Source organism: Dromiciops gliroides, chromosome 3, assembly GCF_019393635.1.
Source record: "Dromiciops gliroides isolate mDroGli1 chromosome 3, mDroGli1.pri, whole genome shotgun sequence".
Classification (NCBI taxonomy): domain Eukaryota; kingdom Metazoa; phylum Chordata; class Mammalia; order Microbiotheria; family Microbiotheriidae; genus Dromiciops; species Dromiciops gliroides.
The window spans coordinates 243,528,679-243,543,717 of NC_057863.1; the positions used below are offsets into that span (position 1 = coordinate 243,528,679).

Genomic DNA, 15,039 nt, shown 5'->3' on the forward strand with positions numbered 1-15,039 from the left:
GTATTGCTCTGAGCAATAGTGATTTAGAACCTTTTTTCATATGACTACAGAGAGGCTTAATTTTTTTTTCTGAAAAACTGCCTGTCCATATCCTCTGACCATTTATCAGTTAGGGAATGACTTATAATATATTTTTTTAAATTAAAGCAGCATGGCTTAATATAGGAACTCTTATTAATCTCTTTTGAGTCACTAGGCCCTCTTTGGCAGTTTGGTGAAACTTATGGACCTCTTCTCAGAATGTTTTTAAATGTATAAAACAAAATACATGAGACTACAAGGGAAATCCAGTAACAGTTGAAAATCTAAGTTGTTTCAAGTTCACCACATGAATTAAATCTTACCTCATCAAACTTCTCAATCATTTTTTTCAAAATGTCAGAGGTATGTAAACTTTGGTACATCTCAGCAGTCACCATCCCTGGATATAATGAATGGAAAAGTAGATTTAAGAATGATAGAGTCAAATATAAACAAATAGACCAATATTAGATGCATATATTGAGGCAGAATGACACAGTAGACTGGATTTGGTACCCAAGGACCTAGGTTCCAATTCCAGTTCTATTTAATTCCTGTGCGACCATAGATAATATCATTTAACCTATCAGTTTCTTCATGTGGAAAATAAGGGGGTTGAACTAAATGAAAATGACTTTTTTGGGGGGGTGGGGCAATTAGGGTTAAGTGACTAGCCCAGGGTCACACAGCTAGTAAGTGTCAAGTGACTGAGGCCGGATTTGAACTCAGGTCCTCCTGAATCCAGGGCTGGTGCTCTATCCATTGTGCCACCTAGCTGCCCAAAAATGACTTCTAAGGTTAAATCCATGGTCCTAAAATCTCTAGTGCTTCTTATAAGCCATTTTCAATGTTATCTATCTGTGAGAAGAATATTCACACAACCTTCAAAATGGCCCAAAAGAATCTTTAATTACAAATCATGGAAAGTATTTGCTAGACACGTTCCAGGGCTTGAGGACAGATAGGGATGAAAAACAGTCATGAAACTAGGCATTTCATTAATACCGTCAATTTCCAAAGTGTTCTCTAAAAAAAACTAAAAAACAAAACAAAACATTCCTTTCCCCTTTTTTAATTTATGCATCTGCCAAGAGAGATGATTTGAGCTATAAGGGACTTTCCACTCAACAACCAAAGGTCTCCAATATAAACCAACCATCCAAGAATATCCTAATGTGCCCCAACTCCTAAAAACTAAGGTCAATGTAAATTATGACTATGGAACAGAAATAAATGAAAGATTCAGCTCAAACCTAACTAAACATTCTGAAAGTATATCCTACAAATGCCCACAAAGAAACAATTACCTTGACAGCCAGAACACTGAATAAAGAAATTGATGAGATCCAGAAGTGCCAAATCCCTGTCTTCTTTATAGGCTTCAATCCAGTCATCTACCACTGACTGACAGGAAACAAACAGCCAATGTTTAGAACAGAAAACAACTGAAACCCTCTGAAATACTGGCATTGGAAGACCACCCACCTTAGAGACCATGCCAAATCCAGTTTTTATTATATGTAATTACTTTTCAGTGGACATGGATTTGTAAAACAAACAATATCACAATCAAGGTTTGAATTGATTTCCTTCAGATCAGAAAAATCAATATTAAGAAGAACTATAAAAAGCTTTGTAAGAGCTATACAAGCACTATAATGGACAATGTGCTATCTATAACTGTTTCCTCTTCTCAATACACATAAGAAAAGTTAGCTCACACATGCTCTGAAATTTAGCTAGTAAAAGTGACTATACATAATATTATATATTTATGTACTATTATATTTTCAAAGATCAAGGAGGAAAAAAGGGATGGAGAATACATGAATTGGTTCATACTCATGTATAAAGCAAAAGTATAGGAAGCAGATATATGAACCATGACCAAACCCATCTATAGGTAGAGCTGAAGGAAGAACCAACTAACAGCAATACCTTACCAAACGATCAACCTAAATCCAGGTTAACAGCATTTCAACTCAAGGGTATACCTGCATAGCTCTCTTGCCCAAGCTGACCACCTCAAAGAGAGTGACTGCTTCCACCACTTCTTCAACTTCATCATCATTGGTCTCTGGCTGACTTGCCCTCTTCCTTCTTGAAATGTTTTTCTTTCTGACGTTTTCACACTGCTCTCGGACCTTCCTTCTCCCTTTCTGAAACCAAAGTTTTCCAAAAGAATTATCATAAATCTGCTTGTCACCGAAACATTAGCCCTCTTTTCCAGAAGGACCTTCCATTCTAACACAAAGAAGAGACACACACAGGGTTATTCCAAGTCAAATCTTTAACAAAAATTCTGAAATTCCCCTGGATTTTGTTGTTTTCTGGCATTTGGTTGCAATCAATGTGCTTAAAATAAATGGTAATCAATTAATTTTTAAAGTTTTAGGACTTTGAGCTGGAAAAGAACTTCAAAATAATCTAGTCCACTGCCTTCACTTTACAAATGAGGAAACTCATCTATAAAGCCCAAAGAAGAGAAAATGACTTACCCAGCGTCACTTACTTAGCAGAATGTAGGTTCCTCACCTTTGTATCTCAAATATAATGTGAGTAGAAACTATTCAGTTTCTGTCTTTGTGTCCCTGGCACCTAACAACAATACTTGGCATAGATGTTTGATAAATGCTTAAATATGACTGAATTTTATCAAGGCTTTCACTGTAACAAATTTGTTTATACAGAATTTGGCCTGTTTTCCTTTTGCTGTCTGCTCATCATAGAAAACAAAAACAAAAGTCCCAACCACTGAACCAAAGAGCCTTTTTTCTTTCCCACTTCTCAGGCTAATTTCACCTTTTAGTGGGCAATCATAGCATTCCTACTGGCAGACTGATCTCATATCAACATGCACTAGAGCTGCTTTCTAAGAATAAAGCAAATCTATGGCCACTTCAGTAAAGTTACATTTGGTAATACCAGTTCAAGGAAAATCTCCCTCAGTCAGCTTCTAGATTCACAAAATCACATGCTGTCAACTTTAAAAATGTAAATTGCTGGGGCAGCTAGGTGGCATAGTGGATAGAGCACTGGCCCTGGAGGCAGGAGGACCTGAGTTCAAATCCAGCCTCAGACACTTAAACACTTACTAGCTGAGTGACCCTGGGAAAGTCACTTAACCCCAACTGCCTCACCAAAAAAATTAAAAAAAAAAAAAAAAGAAAATTGTTTTCCTATTAAAGAGGTTTTCAAATGCCACTCATCAAGTATTAGACTAGAAATTTTTTTCAAAAAACGGTTCCTAGATTAAACTTTAAGATATCCTAGGCAAACAACTTAAAATGTATTTAACAAAACTTTGTCACATAAATAGAGATAACATGAAAAAATATTTTTTCCATTTTTACTTCAGCTTCTCTACCATGACCAGTATCTCTACCTGAGCCTTTGATTTCATTCTCTGTAATCTCTCTTAAATTTAGCCCTTCAATTAGTCCCTCTCTTTCATTTTGTCTTTTTAAAGTCCACTGGTTCCTTCGTTGCTACCTATAAACATCCCCAGATGTCCATCCTTAAAAACCTTCACCTGACACTGCCACCACCTCAAGCTATCATCCTATATCTCTTCTCCCCTTTACAATGAAAACTAGGACCTAATATAGAGATCCTAGAGTCTATAGTCATTGACCCTACTTACTCATGTGTTCCCTTCATAATCTGGCTTCCAATCCAATTATTTGATGACAACTGCTTTCTCCCAGAATAATAATGATCCCTAACTTCTAAGTCATTTCCAATTCCTCATTGTGATCTCTCTGCAGCTTTTCATGCTGATAACTACTCTTTCCTCCATTGGCCTCTATGATACTGCTCTCTTCCTACCCATCTGACCACTCCTCAGTTTCCTCTGCCAGGATCATCCTCCTTATCCAGTCTGTGAAACAATTTTAGCCCAAGGCTTGGTCCTGAACCCTCTTCTTTCTTTGCACTCTCAGTGAGTCATCAGTTCCCATGTGCTCAATTTTTGTCTCTAAAAAGACTACCCAAACTAAATATTTATTTCTCATCTCTCCTGTATTCCAGGCCTGCATTTCCAACCACATGCTAAACATCTTCACCTAGAAATCAAATAGGCATCTCAAACTCCACATAGCCCAAACAGAATTCATTCTTTTTTGTTTTGTTTTTGGTTTATTTGGTTGTTGTTGGTTGTTTGTTTTTGTTGGGTTTTTTTGGAGGGGGGGGGCCAGGGGGAAATGAGGGTTAAGTGATTTGTCCAAGGTCACACAGCTAGTAAGTGTCAAATGTCTGAGGTCGTATTTGAACTGAGGTCCTCCTGAATCCAGGGCCGGTGCTTTATCCACTGCGCCACCTAGCTGCCTAGAATTCATTATCTTAACTTTTAAGTTCATCATTCCTCCAAATTTTTCTATTTCTTTTTAGGAGACAGTCATCCTTCTGGTCACCTAGGTTTACAGCCTTAGAATCCTTTATGACTTTTCTCTTATCTTCCATATCTAATCAGTTCTATTCTACAGTATCTCTTCCTTCTGTCCTTTCTCTCCACCCAAAACAGCCTAGTTCAGGCCCTCATAACCTTTCCCTTAGACCATTACAATATTCTAATTGCATACTGGACATTTCAAATTGGGTGTCTCAGAGACATCTTAAACTCAACTTATCCAAAACCTAACTCATTAATTTTCCCCCCAAATCCTCCCTTCTTCCAAACTTACCTATTTCTTTTAAATGCACTAGCAACTTTCTGGTGTCCTCGAGATTTGCAATCTTGCCATTATCCAAAACTCTTGCCATTATCCTCACTCTCCCTCACATATTTATATGTTCTCCATATCTCTCACATTCAACCCCTTCTCTCCATTCACACAGCTACCACATTAATTTAGGTCCATATCACCCCTCAACTACATTATTTTAACAATCTTCTAATTGGTTTCACTGAGTCTCTCCCCACTCATCCATCCTACACACTGCTGACAAACTAATTTTCTTTAAGCAAATACCTGACTATGTGCCTCCATACTCAATCAAGTACTATGGCTTCCTATTGCCTCTGGAATATAAGCTCCTTTGTTTAACTTTAAAAGATCTACACAACCTAACCCCGATCTATTCTTCCAATCTCGCTGGACATTAACACTCAGACCCTTGGCTCCCTTACCCTTCAATCCAATCAAACTGACCTTTTCTCTGCTCCTCTCTATGACTCTGCACTGGCCATCCCCCATGCCTTGAATTCACTCCTTCCTCAGCTTCATCTCAGAGATTCTCTCTTCCATTGAGATACAGCTCAAGCACCATCTTCTGAAAGAAGCCTTTCCTGATCCCACAAAATGCTAGTGCCCTCCCTCCCAAACTACCCTGTAGGTAACTACTTTGTATATTTTTGTATTTATTAGCTTTATGTATGCATTTTATATGTGTTTGTCTTCTCCACTAGGATGTAAGCTCGCTGTAAATAATGACTGTTATATTCTTTGTCCTTATATGGCACCTAGCATTGTGCCTGGCACTTAGTAAATGCTTAAAACTTTCTGATTGATTGAATATATCACCTAATTGTTCTCTTCCCTCTCCAATTCATTCTCTGCAGAGATGCTAAATTGACTTCCATGTTCAAAAATCTTCAGTAGCTGCCTATTACTTCTAGGATAAAGTAAAAAAATCTTCAGCATGGCATTTTGAGCCCTTCAAAATCTGGTCCCAGACTCTTTCTAGACTTATTTCATGTTTCTCACACACTCTTATGTTCTAGTCGAACTGGCCTATTTGTTGTTCCCCAAATTTCACATTCCATATCCTCTGTCCTTCCCAGCTGCCTAAAAATACGCCCTTGTCATAATATAATAAATATCATGGGGAAGGGAATAGGATGGAAGGGAAACAGTTAACAATAGTAATCATGAAAAAGAGAAAAGGGGGGAAAATTGTACAAAAAATATTTATAGCAACTCTTGGTGGAGGCTAAGAATTGAGAATCATGGGAATGTCCATCGATTGAGGAATGATGGAAAAAGCTGTGCTTTATGAGTATAGTGCAATGGTCTTGTGCTACAGGAAATGACAAACAGGATGATCCCCCAAAAACCTAGAAAGACTAATGAACATCGATGTATAGTGAAGTGAGCAGAGCTGGGAGGACATTGTACATAGTGACAGCAGTATTGTTCAATGAGCAACTGTGAATGACTTAACTACTCTCAGCAATGCAATGATCCAAGACAATCCCAAGGAACTAATGAGGAAGCTTACTATGCACCCCCATAGAATGAACTGATAAAAAGAACACTTGTGGATTGTACATATATAACCTGGTTGTGATCTTGTGGAGGGGGGAGGAAAGGGAGGGAGGGAGAAAAATTTGGAACTCTAAATCTTATGAAAATGAATGCTGAAAACTACCCTTACATGTAACTGGAAAAAATAAAATAAATGTTTGTTGCTTAAAAAAAAAAAAAAAAACACACCCTTGTCTCTCCCATTCTTGAAAAACCAGTACTCAATTCATCCATCCAAACTAGCAATTATATCCCTTTTTTGTTCCTCTTCTCAACTAAACTGTAGAGAGTTCAATTTGATAACTCGAATTGGGGGAAGCTTGAGGTGAAGCAGGCTATGATCAACCACATCAAATCCTTCAGAGGTGTTATGAAGGATAAAGATTGAGAAAAGACCATTTGTGATTGGGGAATTTACACTGCAGTGTTGCTGAGAGAAGTTTCATTTGAATTGATGCTGTCAGAAACCTGATTAAGGAAGGTTAAGAACAAAGTGAGGTGAGAAAGTGGAGGCACCTATTATAGATGGCTTTCTCAATTCAAGTTATCAAATTGAACTCTCTAAAGTGTAGGTATACCATGTCACGGTACCCTCTCCCCTCCATTTAGTACACCTCAGGGGCTCCCTATTATCTCCATACATAAATATAAATTTCACTTTTTGACTTTTTTTTTTTGTATTTTTTTTGTGGTGCAATGAGGGTTAAGTGACTTGCCCAGGGTCACACAGCTAGTGAGTGTCAAGTGTCTGAGGCTGGATTTGAACTCAGGTCCTCCTGAATCCGAAGCCAGTGCTTTATCCACTGCGCCACCTAGCTGCCCACACTGTTTGACTTTTAAAACCCTTTACAGACTGGACCTTTCCTACCTTTGCAATCTCTTCCTTCACTTACTCTATGAACGAGTGACACTAGCTTTCTTGCTCCTATTTATCAGATCGTTTCTTCTCTGCATCTTTTGTTGGTTCTGCATACCTGTCAAACCCAATGACTATACTTTGTCCTGAGTCCTCTTCTATGATCCTTCTATACTATCTCAAGTGGTGATCTAACCACCTCCTATAGTTTCAAAAAGCATCTGGAAACAGATGATTCCCAAATCTATACACCCAGTACTAGTCACACTCCTGAGCTACAGTTCTACCTTTTGATACCCCTTGCCTTTGGAACAACTCAAATACACCATGTTGAAAATAGAACTCATTATCTTTCCCCTCAAATCCTACCTTGATTCAACTTTCCTATTACTGTTAGGAGCACCACCATCCTACAATGCTTACCCTCAGCTACTCTCTCATCCAACAAAACCAATTTGTTTTCAAATTCTGTTTCTATTTGCACATCTCATATAAGTTTCATTCTCTCTATTCACATTGCCACCACCTTAGTATAAAGTTCTCATCACCTCTTACCCAGGGGATTACTGCAACAACTTTCTCATTGATCTTTCTGACTCATGTCTCTCCCTACTCCGATCCAACCTCCATTCAGCTTCCAAAGTAATTTTCCTAAAGCCGTTTGACCATGTCACCCCTCTATTCAATCACCACCAGTGGCATACCTCAAGAATCAAATACAAAATCTTGTTTGATATTTAAATTTCTCCAAAACCTGACCCTTTCCTTCTTTTCAAGTGTTCTTATATTTTAGTCCACTCCACGCACTCTATGATCCAACCACACTGGACTACTTGCTATTCCTCACACATTCCATTTCCAATCTCCTTTGCCCTTGTACTAACCCCATGTCTAGAACACTCTCCCTTCTTACCTCCTTAACTCAGTTTCCCTAACTTCTTTCAGTACTCAGCTCAACTCCCACTTTTTTCAGGAAGCCCTTAGCTGCTAGAGCTTTCCCCTTTCTGGGATTACCTTCTATGTACTCCATATATATCCTGTATGTACTTAGTTACTGTCACGTTTGTCTCTCCTTTTAAAATGGAAGCCCCTTGAGGTCAGGGACTTGTTTCTGTCTTTCTTTGTATACCCAGTGATTAGTGCAATGCCTGGCACATAGTAAACAATAAATTTTTATTGACTGCTTTCTCAGAGACTTTCCCCAACCTCTAGTATTCACTCACACCTTACCTCTACCTCTCAGAATTCCTAAATTTCTTAAAGGCTCAGCTCACCTATCACCTCCAGTATGAGGTCTTTATTGATTTCAGAGTTGTTAGCGTTCTCTTCCTCTTTAAATGACTTTGTATTTACTTATCTATGAGCTCTCTACAGGGCTGAGCTGTTTTGTATGCAACGTATATTGCATACCTTGCACATAACAGAAACTTCCCAAACATGAATATAAAAAAGTTCTTTGCAAATCTTTCATGAAACTTTGTAAGAGACAGGAATTATTATTGTTTTTTAAGAGATATATGGGGGCAGCTAGGTGGCGTAGTGGATAGAGCATCGGCCCTGGATTCAGGAGGACCTGAGTTCAAATCTGACCTCAGACATTTGACACTTACTAGCTGTGTGACCCTGGGCAAGGCACTTAACCCCAAATGCCTCACCAAAAAAAAAAAAGAGAGAGATACTATATGCACAAGTCACAATGAACCGTCAACTCCATTAGGAGACCAATTTTAAGGGTTTCTGAGATGCTCTTTCAGAGGATATTTAGAAAGATTAAGGAAAGTCACTGTAGCCAATGAAAGTCAAAGTTCAATCTGTTTTGTTGTTGTTCAGTTGTTTGAGTTAAGTCTGAACTCAAGAAGATGAGTCTTCCTGACTCCAGGCCCAGAGCTTTATCCACTGCACCACCTAACTGCTTTTCAATTTGTCTAGAAGACTTAATTACTCGCCAACAAATGCTTAGTTCAATTTATCAAATTATAGATTTATTTCTCGAGGATAATGTATTTTTTTCACAATGTGACAAAGGATAGCAGTCAAGACAACACCCTGAATATTACAGGCAACTAGTAAATGTTTAGTCAATGAATAATTCAGTACTTTAAAATTTACAATGCAACCTGTGAAAATGAAATCTATACTTCTTTCAGTCTATGAAAAGATTTGAATCAAACCATTAGGATATACTTTTTTTCTATAAACAAAATATGAAATTGAACCTAAGTGATTTAAGTTCATCCTATCTACAGCAACAGATGAGGAATCATCAAAAATAAGACAATATTCAAAAGTAAAGGATGGCATACATATATATATGTATATGTATATGTGCATATACACACACGTGTGTTATAGCCCAAATCTATAGAGGAAAAAATAGAGGGGCCCAGCTATGATCTAGCTAATACAACCAACCTAAAAATAAGATTCATCAAAAATGAATTTTTTAAAATGTAATGAATATTGAGAAGTTCCTACCTTACATGCTATCGAACATAAGGTTGAACAGGAAATGGTCTCTGCCCAGGAAACACTTACAGTAGAGTAGGGAATTTAAGCACACAAATAACTATGTGGCATAAATATGATACATGTGGATTAAAAAATGAAGTCACTTACACAAAATGATAGATCAGTGTGTTTACATTATAACAATCCTGTCTATATATCTATACAAATAGGATTATGTATAGACATACAGATATTTATATTTACACATATGTACCCATGTGCCCTCATCCACTCACAAGAACTTACTGGTGTCAAGTTGCTAGGGTTTTTCACACAGCCACCATTTTGTACAGCAGATGCTGGTGCAGTTGCCTCTTGGCCATCATTTTCTCTATGGTATAAGAAAAAGAACATGTAGTGAAAAGATGTTATATAAGGTCCAAGTTGTATATAAGCTGATAAAATTTCCAGGCAAAATATTTAAAGTGGCCATTCCCCAAAACAATTTGGAATAACTCAAAAAAACTCTTTTTACAAAATTCTCCCAAAAAAATTCCATGTAATTTATAGAATTAATCAAAGTACTGATGTACATAGTTTGTTAAGTACTTTTTGGTGGCCAGAGGGGCATAAAATCAAAACAATAAGATCAGTTACCCTCAAAAAATATTCACTGGCATTAAAGGAAATCATTAGGCTATATCACTTTTATAATTTTCTTCTTAAGATGAACTAATTCTTTTTAGATTCTAGTTAAATCATGATATATATAATAGAAAAACTCTTACTTAAGTGGTAAAGTCCTATTTCCACCTTGGCAAGATAGCTAACCTTTAACCAGTTGCTAAACCTCTCTGAGATTCCATATTCTTACATGTAAAATGAAGGGATAGAATGGATAATCTCTGTGTTACCTTCCAACTCAAACATTCTATAATACTAGGTGTTTTCTATTTCTGTTATAGTTTGGCCTTTGAGGTCTGTGCTATGGGTTATTCTGAAGTTTTTTTAAGGGGAGGGGTTAAGATTCTGAGTTCCAGAGAAAATTAAATATCTATACTTCATCTGCAGTTCTATTACCTAGTTGTCTCAGGTTTCTCAAAGAGAAAGCAATGAAAAAGCTAGAATCAAACTAGTAAGAACAGAAATTCTTAAAAACATTGGAAGAACAGACTTGAACTCTTGTATTCTTGAGAAAATCCAGCACCAATCTCCAAGCTGAAACCAATGAAATAGAGCAAAACAGCATGTGTTTGTGTTTATTTCTCTTTTCGTTTAGTTTTTAAATTATTTCTACACTCAGGAATTGAATTCTGTGTTGCCCATTGGGTACTGAATCCACATGTACTTTATGAACAGCTGTATTTAAATGTAGGTCCATGGTTTTATGTCCACCTAAGTACTACCTGTTTCAAGAATATCTATATAAAAGGCTTTTGAGTATTTGCTCAAAACGATATAAAATATTAGTGTAATTACAGCAGAAACCCACTAAAACACAGGTAATGATCACGCAGATTCAGGCATACTGTACTTTGAGTCAAATCACTTTATTTATTTATTCAACAAAGATTTATTGGGCATCCATAACAGGAATGATTCATTCACTATGTTAGTCACAAAAATGGACATGAAGATGAATAAGACAGTCCTTGCAAACAAACAATTCAAATCTAGTTGGAGAAATGACTTATATACACACACATAAATACAAAGTAAAATGAGATATATGTATAAAAAGGTTAAAAAAACAAAACAAAACCAGAGTTCAGTGAGAAAGTACTCTTTTTTCTTTGGGGTGAAGAGGTGCCAAGTGGAAACCAAAAAAAATCACGTAAGACTTAATGTAATAGATGGCATGTATATCTGTCCCTGAAGAATAGGCAGGATTTCAACAGGAAAAATTAGAGGGAAACGCATTCCATTTACTGGGAAGAGTATGGCAAAGGTACATCCAGGAAGTTTAGTACCTCTAGAAAAGAAACTAAGTGATTAGGAATAGCATGATATAAGATTGGAAAACAGGTTGGAGTTAGACTATGGAGTTTTCCTTTTATGAATACTTTTATGTTTAAGTCAAAAACCAATCATGATTTAGTCCCAATGAACAAAGCTTACTTCCAATCAACTAGTAAGCTGTTAAGATAACCAAAGGTTTGAAAAAGTTGTGTATGCCTTTAGATCTCTTTAAGAATCTGTATACTATTATATTCTACCAACTGCTAAGAAAAATAATACAAAAACAAAAACATGACCCTGAAATCTAACCACCAAATACAGTAAAAACGTAATATGAAACATTAACTTAGAATATAAACAATAATCTACAAGTGGCATTCAAAAGACCCTGCTCATCTCTCTCCTTCAGTTCTAGCTCCTATCACCAACTTCTAGCTAATTATTTTCATGTGGATACCCTTTAGGCATCTTAAACTTGACATATCCAAAACAGAACTCATTCATTATCTTTCCCTCCTAAACCACCTCTTCTACTAACTTGTCTGTTTCTGCTGAGAATGCCATCATTCTTCCAATAATTTAGGTTTATAGACTCAGAGTCATTCTTGACTCTTTACTGATTCACCCCCACTCTTGCCAATTCTACTTCCTCCACATCTCTTGCCTCTGTCTCTTTCAATCTACCCATATCACAACTACCCTAGTCCAGGCCTTAATGACCTATTCTCAGTATATCCCCTCTCCAATCCATCCTCCAAACAGCTGTTCAATTAATATTTCTAAGGAGCCAGTCTAACAAAATCAAAAAGCTATGGCCTCAAGGATAAAAATGAAAACTTCTTCCTTTAGCATTTAAAACCTTTAACTAACTCCAAACTATTTTTCCAAACTGATTTGACATTACTCCTGGACATATACTCTACAGGCTAGCCAATCTAGTCTAACTTCCCTCCCACCACATATAAAAACATTGCATCTCCCATCTTTGCATACAATGTCTCCCACATCTAGAATGCTCTTGCTCCTCATTCCTGCCTGTTGAAATCCCTAGCTTCCTTTAAGGCTCAGCTTCTTTGCCACAAGTATTCATGATTCCCCACAGCACACTGCCCACAAGAAAAATTACTATATACTTACATATTTGTTTTATATGTGTGTACGTATACATATACATATATGTATATACATTTATATACAATTTACACATATTTAAAATGTAAGGTCCTAAAAGGGTTGGGACCATTTTCATATTTATATCCCCAGAACCCAGCACTTACTAGGTGATTAATAAATGCTTACCAAAGTGAATGCTTATTGAGTCACTATTTTGCTGCTTTCCTCTCAGTCCAACCACCTGTCTTCACCTTCCACTGTACCCCTTATCTTAAAATATATAAGGCATTAAGTGCAGAGGCACCACGTATAATTTAAAGAATTAGAAAACATGCTAACCATATCAGTAGGTTGTTTGGGGTTCAAATGAGGTGATTTCTGCAACTTTTGTAATCTGTAAAGCACTCTGTAAATATCAGCAATAATATTAATAACTCATAATATTATTACTATGAATAGAGACATTCTTTAAAAACAGCAAATATTAGGGATCTATATCCCTTTATATAAAAACAGAAAGGGGAATAGCAACCAAGTGAGGCACATAAAAAAAATTATTCTGAGCTTTTTTTCCTTCCAAAATTAATCTCTTATTTTATACTCACATGTGGTACAGTGCAAAGGGTACTAAATTTAGAGTAAACGGATCTGAGTCTGAATCTTGGCTCTTCCTCTGACTACCTGTATGACCTTGACCAAGTCACTTAACTTTTGTGGTCCAAGTCTCCTCACTGATAAAATGAAGTTGAAAAAAATGACTTAAGGCTTCTTACAGCTCTATATCTAAGACCCTATAATCCTATCAAAGATTAACTCGACCAAATGAAACAATTCCTTCACATGTCTGCTAGCACGGTTTAACAAGTGGGTTAAGAAAGAAGAAAGATGAAGGCTTCCAGAAGAAAAACTATAGCAGCCATCCTGATGGTGCACTAATCCTTGAGGGAGAAGTTTAATTGTTTTCAAATTGGTCAAACAGAGAAGTTGAGGGCTAACCACACCTGCTCCAAACAAACCCTTTTCAAACCGCAGGTCTAACAAGGGGCACTCCAAGGCCTCAGAGAAGGAAGCGAGAGTGATTAAACAACAAGTCTTTGTTTTGTGGTGGTCCCGCGTCTTACTTTTGGCTGGTGTCTGGGGCTGGGCTGGGCTCAGCTATCATTTCCGAAGTATCCCATCAGCAGTTGGGAAATCGATTTAACTGGGTCCTCCAAGAAGTCCTGCTCCGAGGGAGCCAAATGGGTCCGAGGAGCCACTACTTACTACTCGCTCACCAGAGGAGGTGGAGAAGAAATGCTAGTAGGAGGGGGCGGGGCCGGGAAAGGAAAAAGCAAATAGAAAAAAATTAGCAAAGGCAAAAAAAAAAAAAATAAATGACAACCCCACCTCCAAACTCTTCTCTCATTCAGAATACTGTCCCTACTTAACACGTTTTACAACACCTTGAAGAGGGGGGACAAGAGAGGGAGCGAGTGTTGGTCACCCGGAGCTGGAGGACAGTCAACTTTGGGGGGGAGGTGTTTCTGCTAAAGGATGGAGCATCTTTGGGTATTATGTGGCTCAGTGTGGCTTCGCTTTCTCTTGCAAGGGTGGCAGGCGGCGGCTCCCCCACCCCCTGAACGCGGGCGGGCGACCTGCGTGCCCTGAGAGCGCGGGCACAGACAGCGTGGGAACGCTCCGGGGCTAGGGCCTCCCTCAAGAGGAGAGGGGGAATAAGGCTACGGCCGCAGGAAGGTGCCGCCGGCCCTGGGATTGGGCTGGGAAGAAGCTGCGGGGGCAGGGGTGGGAGGCTATAAGGGCTGGAAAGGGGCAAAGCTCCGGCGGGCGGATCAAACAGATGGGAGGCGCGGAGGCGCTCTCCCCACCCCCTACCTCGCCCCTACCCGCGGGGCCCGGCAGCTGGCTGAGCTAGCGCCCCGCGAGCTCTCCAGAGCTCCCGCTCCCGCTCCCGCTCCCGCTCCGAAGGCCGCCCCGAAGGTTCCGTCTTCACTCCAAGCCCCGGGGGCCCAAGCCCCCAGCACTCTCCTAGTACACCCCACCCCCACTTCCACTCCGACTCGGCCGCGCCAGCAACTGCCCTCCCAGCCAATCATGGAAGAAGGAATATGGGTCACCTGACACGATCCAGCCAATAGGAAGCCAGTTTAGATTCGCCTGGCGATATTGGCGCGGGGTTGATCCGGACTACCTCAAAAAAAAATTTCAAGACGTGGCTCTCGAGGCTCCGCCTACTCATCGTTCTGGCCCAGTCCTGGGTCCTAGCTCCGCCTCTTTCACAGGCCATCAGGGGCCCCTAGGTTGAAGGATTTATCCCCAGCAGGGATCTCCCGCCTGCAACAGGAACGCACGTTCCATATTTTTTGTTTCCGGGTGGGGTACCCTAAGAATGAGTACTAG

General features: G+C 38.8%; 1 protein-coding gene across 4 annotated transcripts in view; it reads right to left on the reverse strand.

The window, feature by feature from the left end:
- The window catches only part of LOC122748645 (cohesin subunit SA-2-like), a 139,349-nt gene extending 124,450 nt beyond the window's left edge, over nucleotides 1-14,899 (reverse strand). For 3 of the 4 annotated variants that reach the window (XR_006355628.1, XM_043994412.1, XM_043994410.1), the window contains exons 1-6: nucleotides 14,757-14,899; nucleotides 13,764-13,938; nucleotides 9,877-9,961; nucleotides 2,016-2,180; nucleotides 1,329-1,425; nucleotides 345-421 (exon numbers count right to left, since the gene is read on the reverse strand). Coding sequence is in view for 3 of the 4 variants with exons in the window: in XM_043994412.1 (XP_043850347.1) it covers nucleotides 345-421; nucleotides 1,329-1,425; nucleotides 2,016-2,180; nucleotides 9,877-9,961; nucleotides 13,764-13,804 (465 nt within the window). In the remaining variant the exon portion in view is untranslated. The other variant, XM_043994411.1, reaches the window with a different exon arrangement.
- Between the last annotated feature and the right edge of the window lie 140 nt (nucleotides 14,900-15,039).